The sequence below is a fragment of the Apiospora aurea genome (assembly GCF_038362705.1).
Source record: "Apiospora aurea strain CBS 24483 chromosome Unknown utg000005l_segment0_segment0, whole genome shotgun sequence".
Lineage (NCBI taxonomy): Eukaryota > Fungi > Ascomycota > Sordariomycetes > Amphisphaeriales > Apiosporaceae > Apiospora > Apiospora aurea.
Window position 1 is genome coordinate 6,566,054 of NW_027117392.1, and position 11,773 is coordinate 6,577,826.

The 11,773-nt window shown below is 57.5% G+C and overlaps 4 protein-coding genes across 4 annotated transcripts; 2 read left to right on the forward strand and 2 right to left on the reverse strand.

Moving 5' to 3' along the window:
• Positions 1-1,227: 1,227 nt before the first annotated feature.
• PG986_008515 (uncharacterized protein) lies at positions 1,228-2,127 on the forward strand (the record flags this gene model as incomplete). The annotated part of the gene is made up of 3 exons (XM_066844737.1): positions 1,228-1,503; positions 1,595-1,945; positions 2,002-2,127. 3 exons carry the CDS (start codon positions 1,228-1,230, stop codon positions 2,125-2,127), a joined length of 753 nt encoding a protein of 250 aa, XP_066700849.1.
• A 497-nt stretch (positions 2,128-2,624) lies between these two features.
• PG986_008516 (acid phosphatase) lies at positions 2,625-4,379 on the reverse strand (the record flags this gene model as incomplete). Its single annotated transcript, XM_066844738.1, has 4 exons — positions 2,625-3,425; positions 3,574-3,779; positions 3,849-4,071; positions 4,347-4,379. The coding sequence occupies 4 exons, from the start codon at positions 4,377-4,379 to the stop codon at positions 2,625-2,627; spliced, it is 1,263 nt and encodes a 420-aa protein (XP_066700850.1).
• A 1,571-nt stretch (positions 4,380-5,950) lies between these two features.
• On the forward strand, positions 5,951-8,183 carry PG986_008517 (uncharacterized protein; the record flags this gene model as incomplete). Its single annotated transcript, XM_066844739.1, has 4 exons — positions 5,951-6,113; positions 6,136-6,974; positions 7,297-7,693; positions 7,789-8,183. 4 exons carry the CDS (start codon positions 5,951-5,953, stop codon positions 8,181-8,183), a joined length of 1,794 nt encoding a protein of 597 aa, XP_066700851.1.
• Positions 8,184-9,149: 966 nt separating this feature from the next.
• Positions 9,150-9,443, reverse strand: PG986_008518 (uncharacterized protein; the record flags this gene model as incomplete). The annotated part of the gene is made up of 1 exon (XM_066844740.1): positions 9,150-9,443. The coding sequence occupies one exon, from the start codon at positions 9,441-9,443 to the stop codon at positions 9,150-9,152; it is 294 nt and encodes a 97-aa protein (XP_066700852.1).
• Between the last annotated feature and the right edge of the window lie 2,330 nt (positions 9,444-11,773).

Here is an 11,773-nt window from a genome sequence, read left to right on the forward strand (position 1 = left end):
ACCCCGTCTCTCTCATACGCTCTCCCAAAGACTATCCCACTCTCTCTTCCACTCACTGTTATTTCCAATTTTTGTTCGAGACAAAGTTACACCAATCGCCTATCAGATACCAACACGACATCAAACGCCCTTGAGCCGCAACAATACCCATACGACCCCAGGACACGGTTTTCACCACCACCACCACCACCACCAGCACCAGAGTCTGCGCCCGCATCAGAACCAGCACAAAGTCGATTGTTCAAGACAGTTACCGTTCCAGCCATTATGACCATTGAGCAAGCGGACGGCCATGATGCTGGCCAAATGATCAGAAGTATCATAAGATCATGGTGGCCGATGCTCGTTTGTCCAACCATCGGTTTCCTAGCGTGGGGCGTTTGCCCTGTAAGGGACAACCAGGGCAATTTGCATAGCACTGCGATTGCGTTCCGGGCTTTGGTTTACCTGGGTAACTGGGTCTTCCTTTTCTGCAGCCTGTATATGGCTGTCCGGCCCTCCCTCGTGGGCCGCAGAGACACTTGAACGGCGGCCATCAGGAGCACGAGACTTCCCTCCACGGACCCTCAGGTGTCAACAGCAAGGAAGGAGGAATATGAAGACTGATAAATAGGACCTACATAGATCACCCCAGCAATTTTCCATCAACAGCAACTACTTACGGTACACCGCAGCGCGATTTGTCGAATGGGCTGTGCTCTGAGATAGACAATCATTAGTTATATTCAGGGCTGCACTGCCGCCCGGTGGCTGACACAGCCCACTGGTTCAGGTCTGAGCATGATGGGACGGGGGCGCTGGCTTTGGCGACTGCCAATCATCGCATTCTTTCAAGCTTACATGCATTGTAGCCCCCGCTATCTGACAGGGCATCGGGCGCTTCAGTCGGCCTGACACGCCACGGCCGAATCGCCGATGCAATCCCATCGCAGTCCGACGCTCCCTTTCGATTCCTTCATCCTCTCCACGCCTAAGCTGCAGCCCCAGAGGGTGGACTCTCGCACGCCGGAGGTCCAGCAATGTCAACACAGGATTCCGAGCAGCAGACAGATTCCCACGAGCTCCAGAGCCTTCCCCAGTCATCACCTCGGTCGCGCCGGTCCGCAGGCCCGCCAACCTCTGCCCAACCAGCCCAACCAGCTACAAATGCCCCGAACCAGACGACCCGGCCTCACCCAATCAGGAGAATGCGAGAACGAGGGCTTGGCGACTATCCTACTCGCCACGATGGCTGGCCGAATTCCGGTGCACCTGAAAGTGAGGATCGTGCAGATTTGGCAGGTCGCTATCGGCGTATGCACCGCCAAGGCCGAGTTGGCCATGAAAATGGCAACCATCCTCGCTCTGGTCATCACCTCCATCTCCATGTGGCCGAGCATCTGGGCCGCCTCGGATGGCCACAAAGCCGAACTGCTCGCCGAATGGACGGCCCGCAAGGGCTTTATCCAGACTTGTGAAGCTGTGAGCTCCGAATGTCAAGACCCTTCGCTCGCTACGGCTAAAGTATCTAATGTAGTCGACAGCACGGCTGGGCCTCCGCTGCTTGCGAAAAGGCCAGCGGGATACAGCTTGGCCCGCCTCCCAACTTCGATAGGGGGAGTGGAAACGATGTTTCGGCATATGCCGCTCGTCTTCCACCGTCACGAATAGTGCGGCAGCAGTGCTCAGCCCGCTGTTATGGATACCCATATCGGCATGCCTCCCCTTTATCCAGCTGCGGAAACGAGCCGGCGCCGCAAAAGGCACCCGCTCCAGGTCCCAGCCCACGCTTGATATCGAGGCTGCCAACAACCCGTACCCGGAAACGGACGGCGAAGAGGGCGAGCTAATAAGTGATATAAAAATAGAGAGCACCATATATTTCAGTCCCACACGACGCAACGAAGACCGAGACAAAAGAGAATACACGTCTTCGTCGGAGGCCCCCCAGCCCTTTTGGTATTGCGTAAGCCACGCCGACATCCTATCACCGAGTGCCCTCCCTCACTAATTTCTTCGCAGTGCCAATGCGCGCAAGGCCCCATGACCATCACCATTCACGACTACTGCACGAACTGTCAAGTCCTGCGGTGTGCGTATTGCGCGGTCGAGGTCCACAAGCGTGAATCGAAAAAGCGGCGCCGTTAGGGTTCGTCCACGGGACCTGAAGCGACCTTGGACGTCGAGGTCGTCTACCAGATGTGCGATATACCAAACGATTGAATGACCAGCTAGAGGGAAAGAAACACGCTGTCCTGTTCTGAACAGAGGCGGCAAGCCGACGTGCTCGTGTGTGATACAAGTCGCATATCATGGGATGGGACTATCACTCGTATTTCGACCGCATGTTCCTGAAGTCGTAATAACCCACCAAGTTCCGCCTCCCGACATTGCAACAGTGAGACGGGGGATTTGGACAGTGGCCGTGACTGGTGACGACAACTTCCCTGACGAAATGGTCTGGTTGCATATGCTTAGCCACGAAATCTCCCACTGAGGTAACAGCGAAGAAATTATTGCACACAAATCACTTTGATCGTCGCCCGTGAAATATAACGAACGTGAAACCCATGTATTAAACGTTACTCATTACGGTATCCCGAGTATTCCTACATCTTTACTTACAACTCACCCATCTCACCCCCTTACTGAACCGGCTCATACCCCGAAGGAGGGTGCAGCCCATCCGGAATCTCCAGCCCGGTCGTGTAATACACCGGAGCCGGGCTGTCCTTCCACAGCTCCTGGATGCCGGGCAGGACAGTGCGGTTGTGGGTCGCACCGTCGCCGCTCAGGTTGGGCGCCGGGTAGCGCCTGTTGCCGCCGTTGGTGTTGAACGCGCCCGCGTACGAGTAGTTGAAGTACCGCTGCGACAGCTCGACCTGGCCGGACCACGCGCGGATCGTGTCGCCCGTCTGGTCGGCCACCAGCTGAAAGACGTTGGCGCCCACGTCGAAGCGGCCGAGCGTGTGCAGGTCCCAGTTGGCCTCGACAGTCGCGATCTCGCTGTAGTGGTTGTAGAAGTTGCCGTCCGTCGTCCCGACGAGCTCCGCGGGCACGGCGTCGCCCAGCAGGATGCCGAGAATGCGGTTCTGGACCTGGTACGTGTCGTTCTCGTCAAAGGTGATGAGGACCAGCGTGTTCTTCATGAACCTCTCGTCGTCGAGGAGCGGCTCCAGGAAATTGCGGGTCCAGGCCCCCGCGGTCTGGATGTCGCTGTCGTGGGCGTCGCTCGTCATGTTGGGAGTGATGAACATCCACTGGGGCAGAGCGTCGTTCTTGAGGTCCTCGTAGAACATGGTCAGGTTCTTCATCGAGGCCAGGCGGTCGATCTGGCCGGCGGCCGAGTTGTAGATGACGGCGGGGTTGTGCTTGCGCACGTAGTCATTCTTGCCGTTTTCCTGGTTCAGCCACTCCATGCCGGAGAAACCACTGAAAGGCATGTCCTATTCCATCAATGGTTGTTATTAACGGTCATTTGAGATGTAACCGCATTTGGCTGAGTTTGAGGCACATGGTTTATCATCATAGTGTGACAAGGCCCGCGGCCGTCCTCCAGATTTGGGTGGGAGATGAGAGGAGTGATAGACTGACCTCCTGGTACTCAGCCCATGAGATGCCTTTGTCCTCGAGCAGATCGATCACGGTGGAGACGTTCTGCACAATCTGGTTGAAGTCGTCGTTCTGCATACCGAAGTAGTCACCACCAATGGCGGAGATGTAGTTGGGCTCAGAGGGATGAGTGACGGCGTGGTAGCCAGCGAGGGTAATACCCTTCTTGGCGAGCCAGTTGAGATTCTCTGTTCGTCCAGGTTAGTCACTTGACATTGCGGTTGGCATCGGCGAAAGTGAGTAAAACGGTTACTGACCATCACCGTAGGCCATGTCATAGTCGGTGTTCTCCAGCCAAATGACGGCGAAGCGGTCGAATGCCTTGCCCTTGACATTGCTGGTGTTGCTCAGGGTCTTGGCCGTGGCCCGGGCGGCATGGACGTCGCTGGTGGCCGTGGCCGTGTACAGGTTCTCGGCCTGGGCGGCGGCGCCGACGGCCAGGGAGGGGAAGGGACAGGAGTGCGGAACGCATCTTGACGGCTCTACGCAACAAGCAGGAAGAGACTGAGGTGACTCGACTTGTCCCGATGCGTAATGAGACAAAAGCAGCTTGACGTCGTGGGGGGGGGGACGCGATTAGCTTTATTCCAGTGTCCCGACGAGTTGGAACATATTAACCGTCGGTTCAACGACCTGTCGCTTGACCTTGAGCAATTTTCTTAGGGCCCACCGGAACAAGTAAGGTTGTTCCCGGTATAGCGTCGTGGCAATGGAGAGACATTTTGCTGGAGTCTGCGAGCGAAGCTTCTTTTTACCCGTGCATGTGGTGGGTGGTCCCATGGCCCCATTGCGTCCATGGCCGGTGTGAGAGAGCGAGAGACTAGGGAGGACCTGGGGAAGGATTCCTGATGCGACCCCACCGGAGAAAAGTCCATTTGCCGGTGAAAATCAGTGCAAGATGTGTTCCTCCGCCGGAGGAATCAGGAAGACCAGGGACTTGCTCTGATAGGCTGGATGTAATTGGCATTGCAATTGCCGCCGTGTACATTTGTCTGTCACATCTCAAATTCAGCATTAAAGCGCTATTCGAAGCTGGGCGAGTTTTGTTGGAAAATGTTGGGTTTCCGGTGTGGGAAGCAATTGCCTTCTTTTCTTGGCCGGGATGGCTGGGCCGCATCCAGGCTGCATGGCCGAGACCTGTAGAGGCTGGTCATAATGTTCCTCTGGAATCCTCAACATTGTCGACATGCCAGCCCATTCGCCCGTACCGTGGCCGATTAGCCGCACGTGGGGTGCTGTGCAGTTGCATTGTGCATACACCTTCTACAACTGGCATAGCCACGGCTCTGCATCAGTATTCCTCAGGCGAAAGATGCCGCTGCAATCATTGCTTGCTGTAAGCGTAGCGAAATCGGGCGCGGCGTCGTAATCTTCAGTCAGCGAATCCGCAGTGCCAGTTGTGGCAAAGATCAACACAGCCTCTGGGCTGAATTGCGCGAAGTCGTAGGAACCCAAGTGGACATATCATGTCCGGTCAACAACGAGAGAATGCCCACTTACGCGAAAAGGAAGGTCGGTAGGGGATTCAGCCGAGCACGTGTCGTTGGAAGAGCCAAGCATTGGGCTGATCGACCAACAGTGGGTGACAGGCCCACTGTAGGTTAGAGGGTGATGGCTGGCAGCTAGCAGCTAGCCTGCCTGTCCAGTTGGTGGGGTCGGCACCGCCGTGGAGCCCTGTGGCAGTGGCCGTAGCCCACTGACATTGAGATAACTGCGTGCTGCCAGGCCTTCGAGATTCTGCCTAGCCTAGAAGAGTGAGCCGCAAAGAATTTAGGTGCCGTAAGCCGCCACGCTGCTGCATTAGTTGGAGGGGGGGGCAAGGGAGTAAGAGAGCCGGACTGCGGAGATTGCCCCCATCTTGTCAACCAATGCGCTAAAGGGCGAAGCTTTTCGGGCGTACAGGGGTTCCCTTCAGCGCACCACCTGCTGACTGCCGGGACTGCCATTGGCCAAACTGGAATTCTGCCGATGGCGTGTTAGTGCTCTCACGTGTGCCCTCCACCACCCGTGACGGCGGACTCGACTTTGAGATGACATTCCGTCCGGTCTGGTCTGTGTAAATCCATTTCCCTTTCCCGATATTGGCATTCGGGTACATGTGGGCATATCTCAATGTCCTTTACCGAGCCAAGCGCACCTTGGGCCCTCCACAGGCTTGTCCAATGAAGTGCCAAGCCTGGTGCACGTAAAGTCCTGCCTGCTTTTTTCCTGGTTGTTTCTCTGCCAAAACAATTGATAACTCCATTCCCCTGGAGTGAAAGACGTTCTAGCTCCCATGCTCCAAGGCCCGTCTCGCGCTTTTGAGTATAGAAACGCCCTCATCTGAGACTCAATCATACTACCTACCTACCTATCCACGATGGACGCCGGCAATGACACCAGGGACCCATCGGGTCACGAAACGACACCCCCATCAACCCCCTCTGCGTCCTCCTTCCCGTCCTCCTCGCGCACATCCGAAACCTCCTCCGCGCGAAGCGACATCACCCTCACCGAAACCGGCCTCAACCTCGACCCCGACGGTCGCATCCCCTCGGCAGCCAGGAGGAGAACCACCCCACCCCCCGCCCAGCCCGTTCCGCCCGCCCACCCTCTCCCGCTTCCTGGCCGACTTCACCCTCGGCTTCGCCGACGGCCTGACCGTCCCCTTCGCCCTCACGGCGGGCCTCTCCTCGCTCGGCGAGCCGCAGACCGTCCGCTACGCCGGCCTGGCCGAGATCTGCGCCGGCAGCATCAGCATGGGCATCGGCGGCTACCTGGCCGCCAAGGGCGAGCAGGCCGCGGCCGGCACGTCTGGACCTGACGAGAGCGCGGCCGATGAGATGGGCGGAGACGAGAAGGAGGCTGCGCTGGGTGGCGTCGATGTGATGGAGGAGTACCTCGCACCCCTAAATCTCCGCGGCGGCCTGCGCGCCGCCGTCGAGGCGCACCTCCGCCGCCAGCCCGACCTAGTCGACGCGCTCAAACGGGCGAAAGCGCGCGACGACGACGACGACGATGCCGGCTCCGGAAAGTGCGGGTCATTATCGCCCGTCACGGTGGGCCTCTCGGTCGCCATCGGCTACCTCCTCGGCGGCCTGCTCCCCCTCTTCCCCTACTTCTTCGTCCGCCAAGTCGGCGAGGGCCTGCGGTGGAGCTTCGGCGTCTGCATCCTGGCGCTGTTCCTCTTCGGCTTCACCAAGCACTACCTCCTCCAGGACGACGGTGCCGCGCAACGGGCGTCATCGACAACACATGATCGGCATCACCACCACCGCCATCATTATCAGCAGAAGACGAGGGCGGCGGCGGCGGCGCGGTGGAGGCGCGTGCGGGCCAGTCTGTGGGCAGGGACGCAGATGGTGGTCCTGGGGGGCATCGCGGCGGGCGCGGCGGTCCTGGCGGTGAAGGCGCTGGAGGGGTTGGCTTCGCGGGATTAGAGTGCTGCGTTGCTGGCTGTAGGGACTAATACATTAACGAGACCATGACACAACATCGCTTGCTCCATGAGATTACCGGGTCTTGGTCGTAGAGTATCGCTTCGATTACAAAGAGGCAGCGGTGGGAAAAGTAGATCTAGTCTACAGAATTGGGCCAATTGACGCGACCACGACACCGCCCTATTCCCGTTCAGCCCTCTTGTCCCTCGTAATTCGTAGAATCATGGCAAGGAAAGTCATCATCACATATAAAACATTATCATTTTTTCCCCACCTCATCCCATAGGCGGCGGCGGCGCGCCCCCGCGACCAGGAGGCGGCCCAGGCATCGGGGACGGCCCTCCACCACCATTCAGCCTCACGAACGGAAACGCGCCCCCAGGCGGTCCACCGGGCATCGCCCCCGGCGGTGGCGGAGGCGGCCCCCCCTCCCATTCTCCCGGGAAAGCCCCCTGGTCTCGCTGCCGGCGGCGGCATACCCGGCGGCGGCATGCCGGGTGGTGGCATCCCACCCATCATAGGCGTCCCTCCTCCGGGCGGCGGTGGTCCGCCGCCACCACCGCCACCATGGGCCATGCCATCGTCCATCATGTCGCTCCCACCCCCTCCATCATCCGAGTGCAAGTACGACGACGCCGACGACGGGCTCGATCCACTCCCACCTCCACCCCCCGACTTGGGCCGTTTGCGATGTCCTCCACCACCACCTCGCGGCCGTCGACGATGCTTTCTCCTGGGTGACCCCCCTCCCCCACCACTACTACTCCCGCTGCCATAGGACGACGAGCTAAAACTCCGACTGCTGCCGCCACCGCGACTCGACCGCGGGCCGCGACTGCTGCGCCCGCAGCAGATCAGGACCACGAGCAGGATGGCGACGAAGGCGACAACGCCGCCGATGATGCCGCCGAAGGCGTCCTGGCTCAGGCCGTCGTGGGCGGAGGAGGGGGCGGCGGTGGTGGCGAAGCGCCCGCCGAGCCGTCGGTCGGCAGCGGGCTGGAGCCCAGGGTCACGATCGTGGTGTGGATGTTGGGGGGCTCGGTGACGGTCTGGGTGACGAAGACTGGTCTGGCGTCTCCGTCGGCGGCGGCGCGCGCGGCAACATCCGCAGCCTTGACACTAGGGAGAGTAGGGGGAGTAGAGATCGTGGAGAATGAGGGGCTGGTCGAATAGGGGAGGATGGGCATGATGGGCGGGACGCGAAGTTGCTTTTTATGCTATGCTCTCAAGCTCGGCTGTAGGCGAGGTCCCCCAGCTTGAAGAGGGAAAACGGCTGAATGGAACACCCTCGTGGCGTGTCCCTGTGCTATTGTTACAGTTTCATCCAAGTTGCGATACCCAAGACGACCTCTGTCGATCAGTTTCTAATAACAAAGAGTCAGTACCCGTTCCTCGAGAAGGGGAGAGGGAATGAAGAACGGAACGATGGTCCAGTGCGGGCGCGGGGCTGCCTTGTGATACTACACCTCTCGCCCGTTTGTTATATACCTACTTGACCATCAATGAATGGGAGAGTCGCGCCTTTGCCCCCTCCTCTCTCTCGAGCTGGTGCTCGAGGCAATCCAATCCAACCCACCATGTCATACCTGCGTGTGCTGTTCTCGTCTACTTCCATCTTTGTCTTACGTAGCGGGCGCGGGCAGGCTGACCCCGCCAAGAGGGTGGTGCAGGCAAGTGATGCAGCGCACACAGCAACTCGGGCGAAAGAGAGCTGCATGTGCGCATTGCAGGAGCAGCAGCAGAAGCAGGCAACGAGAATGCGAAAGACAATTGATGGATGTCGTTGGTTGTGGTGGTTCTTGACAACGTGGCCAAGGACCCTTGTTATTGGTTTGGGGGGATGGAAGGAGAGGGGCTTTGGAGTTGTACTTGGGTCGTGGGTCGCCTATCTTGATAGCTGCTACTTAGCACGTAACGAATGCTGCTGCTGTTGTTGGCTGCGCTCGCTGCTGCTGCCCTGGAGCTTCCCCTCACCTAGCCTCACCTGTCCTACCGAGCTCAAAGCTGTTCGGTAGCACACACACATTACAAGCTGGAGCTCAGGGTAGGAATTGCCGGGGCCGCCAGCTACGCCAAGCTGCTTACATGATTTAATGGGATCGGTTGATTCTCACCTGCAGACCGCTATTCCAGACTTTCCTAGGTTACAAGGTGTAAGCAGCCGTGGGGTTTCTGAATCTCCATCGCAGCAACATCAGCATCTTTGCTGTCGAGTCCCGTTGGCAAAGAACGACATTTCCGCATCTCGATTTGCTGGAGCGAACCCACCAAGGCGGACGGGTGGTGCGCAGGCGAGAGGAAATGGAAAGGTGTGTGTCCATGTGTCTGAGTAGTGCTGCAGCTGTCCGAATCGAGAGTTGCCTTTTTCTTTGCAGCGCTGCAAGGCTCCTTTCCGGCCATGGTGGTAGTGGTGGTGGTGATGGGTCGAACCATTGGGGCGAGATGAGGTGCGGGCGTTTGTTCTCGTCACCGTGCGTGCGTGCGTGCGAACGGGTTACACGGGGGAAGGGAGCAGACAACAACCAATGCATGTCCGACTTTCAACTTTTTCCACTTCCCAATTGACGACTAGCGTCTTTCCCCCTCCTTCTTTCGCTGGGCGCTCTCCACGCCGTCGAATAGGCCGTCGCGCTCCTTTTTCCGACGTGCATTTCGTCTCTCCCACGTGAGTGGACGAACCAGGAGCAGAGGTAGGGATGACGGTTCCTGCCGGCAGCCATATATCGGAATCTCGTATGCAGCCATCAATTGAAGCAAAGACTGAATCACCCAAACTGAGCGTTGAGGTTTTCTTCTGCCCCCCGCGCATGTCTTTCCTTTCGTTGCAGGTTGATGAACTCGTCCTCATTCATTGGCGTTTGACCAACTCCATATGTCCCAGGCGTGCAGTGCATCCGGCTGGCGCTCGCACCCCGCCTCGCTTCGAGTCGCGTCCAGTTTCTGCACCACGCAAACGCACGAGGCCAACAGGTGGATAAGCTGCCGCAACCAACAGCTCAAACGGTCAGTGATGAGTTGTTTGATTCATCGGGTCCGGACACTCCCCCTGGCCGGCCGTGTGCGGTGGCCATGTGCCACGAGACTGGACGAGGACGACGTTGTGCGCCCGTATCCACTGAACGCCTGATCCGGCGCGCTCAGGGAGTCGACGACGGCTGTCCGACCTAACCGGGTAATGGCAAGGGCGTTCCGATGATGCAATCACAGTGGAACGTCGGAGTCTGCCGTGGCGGCCAAATGATAGGCCTACCAATCTTCGAGTTGGCTCGAGGACCATGTAGGAGAAGTATGGAGTACTGTAGACACGAGCACCAGGAAAAGCTTTCCATGTCTGTCTTGTTTGGCAGGGGATGACAAGGGATGGCTTCGCATGCTTGTACTACATTGGGCTGGAGGAAGTGTGTCTGATGGATATAAATAACCAGGCGTGTACCACCCTCCTGAACTATCTTATCCAACGGTGCGTATATTGTCCAGAAGGAAAACCCCTTGCAAGCGGGTTGAAGAGACAGATTCGCCAGGATTAGAAGTAAATTATTGATTAAACATTGCCTTTGCCCTTTGCTCCTCTGTAGTAGATATGTTTTCTCCAGTAACCATGTACTGCCCCTTCCAAGTCGCTCCCCCTTTCCTCAAGTTTCGCTTGCCTTGTCCTTTTCTGGGCTGCAGCCAATTATATAAGTAGGCCGCTTGTGGGTTCCTGTACGATCAGAATGCGGATGAACTACGGGGCGTCACGTCACGGGCCCGGTCCATACTCTCGCCATCCAAACTCAATCCTAGCGCCAGATCTCGCCATGAACCGCCTCCCTGAGTCCCTGGACACCGTTACTCTACTCCTCGCGACCAGATGGGGCTTGGCGAGGCCGTAACGGCAAAGTCCCGCACGCCGCGGAAGGGGTAGGTGTCCCTGAACCGAACTTCACACTGCCCCGGGCTAAATTTCGGATGAAGGCGCATCACTGAGCTTCACCGCCGTATGTTTCCACTTCTCTGCCTCCCTCGGCCTGAGAGCTGGCATGGATTTCAGGAATCGCTCCTAGTACAGCCGTGGATAGTACGGGAAGCCTCTCAGGCATTCGAGGGCTCACCTGTGAGACTAGCTGATTCGGCTTAGCATACGAGAATGGTATTAACCATATTTTTGCCACAAGAGATTTTCGCGCCATCCCAACTATGTAAGGGGGATGGTTTCCAGACCAATCTAGCCCGCAATTTGTTTGCTGCGATGCAGCGTGGCCGCCGCTTGCTCCAATTACGAGGATTGGGCCTGGTTGCAGCTTGGTCTACCCGTCGAGGTTTCTTCTGCAGTGAGAACTAGATGAGTGAGTATATCTTCGTTGAAGATCTCTACATCTCCACGTTTAGTTCGATACCAATTGAAGTATGTATTTGAGGAATGTGCGCTACACCTTTCTCTATCTACCAGCAAGAGTGAGTGAGCATAATCCAAAAGAACCGCACTAATACGCAGCACTCATAGATTAGACGCTGCCCAACACGAGCTGTGTCCAATTTTTTGGAGGAGGGGAATCAGAGGCAAGGGATGGGATGTTTGGTTATGATGGCAATTCTTTATAGATTAAATGGCAAACCTCCAGATGTTGTGTAACCAGCTGCTATCCGAACATCGGGTAGGTATCAGTTTATATGTCGCGGCTCCATACGGACCGTCAAGCACTTCTCGCATTCATAATTCTTCTTAATTCATTCCAATAGCACTTCTATGAGATTGCACACGCCTTGACAGACCTGAGTGTTCT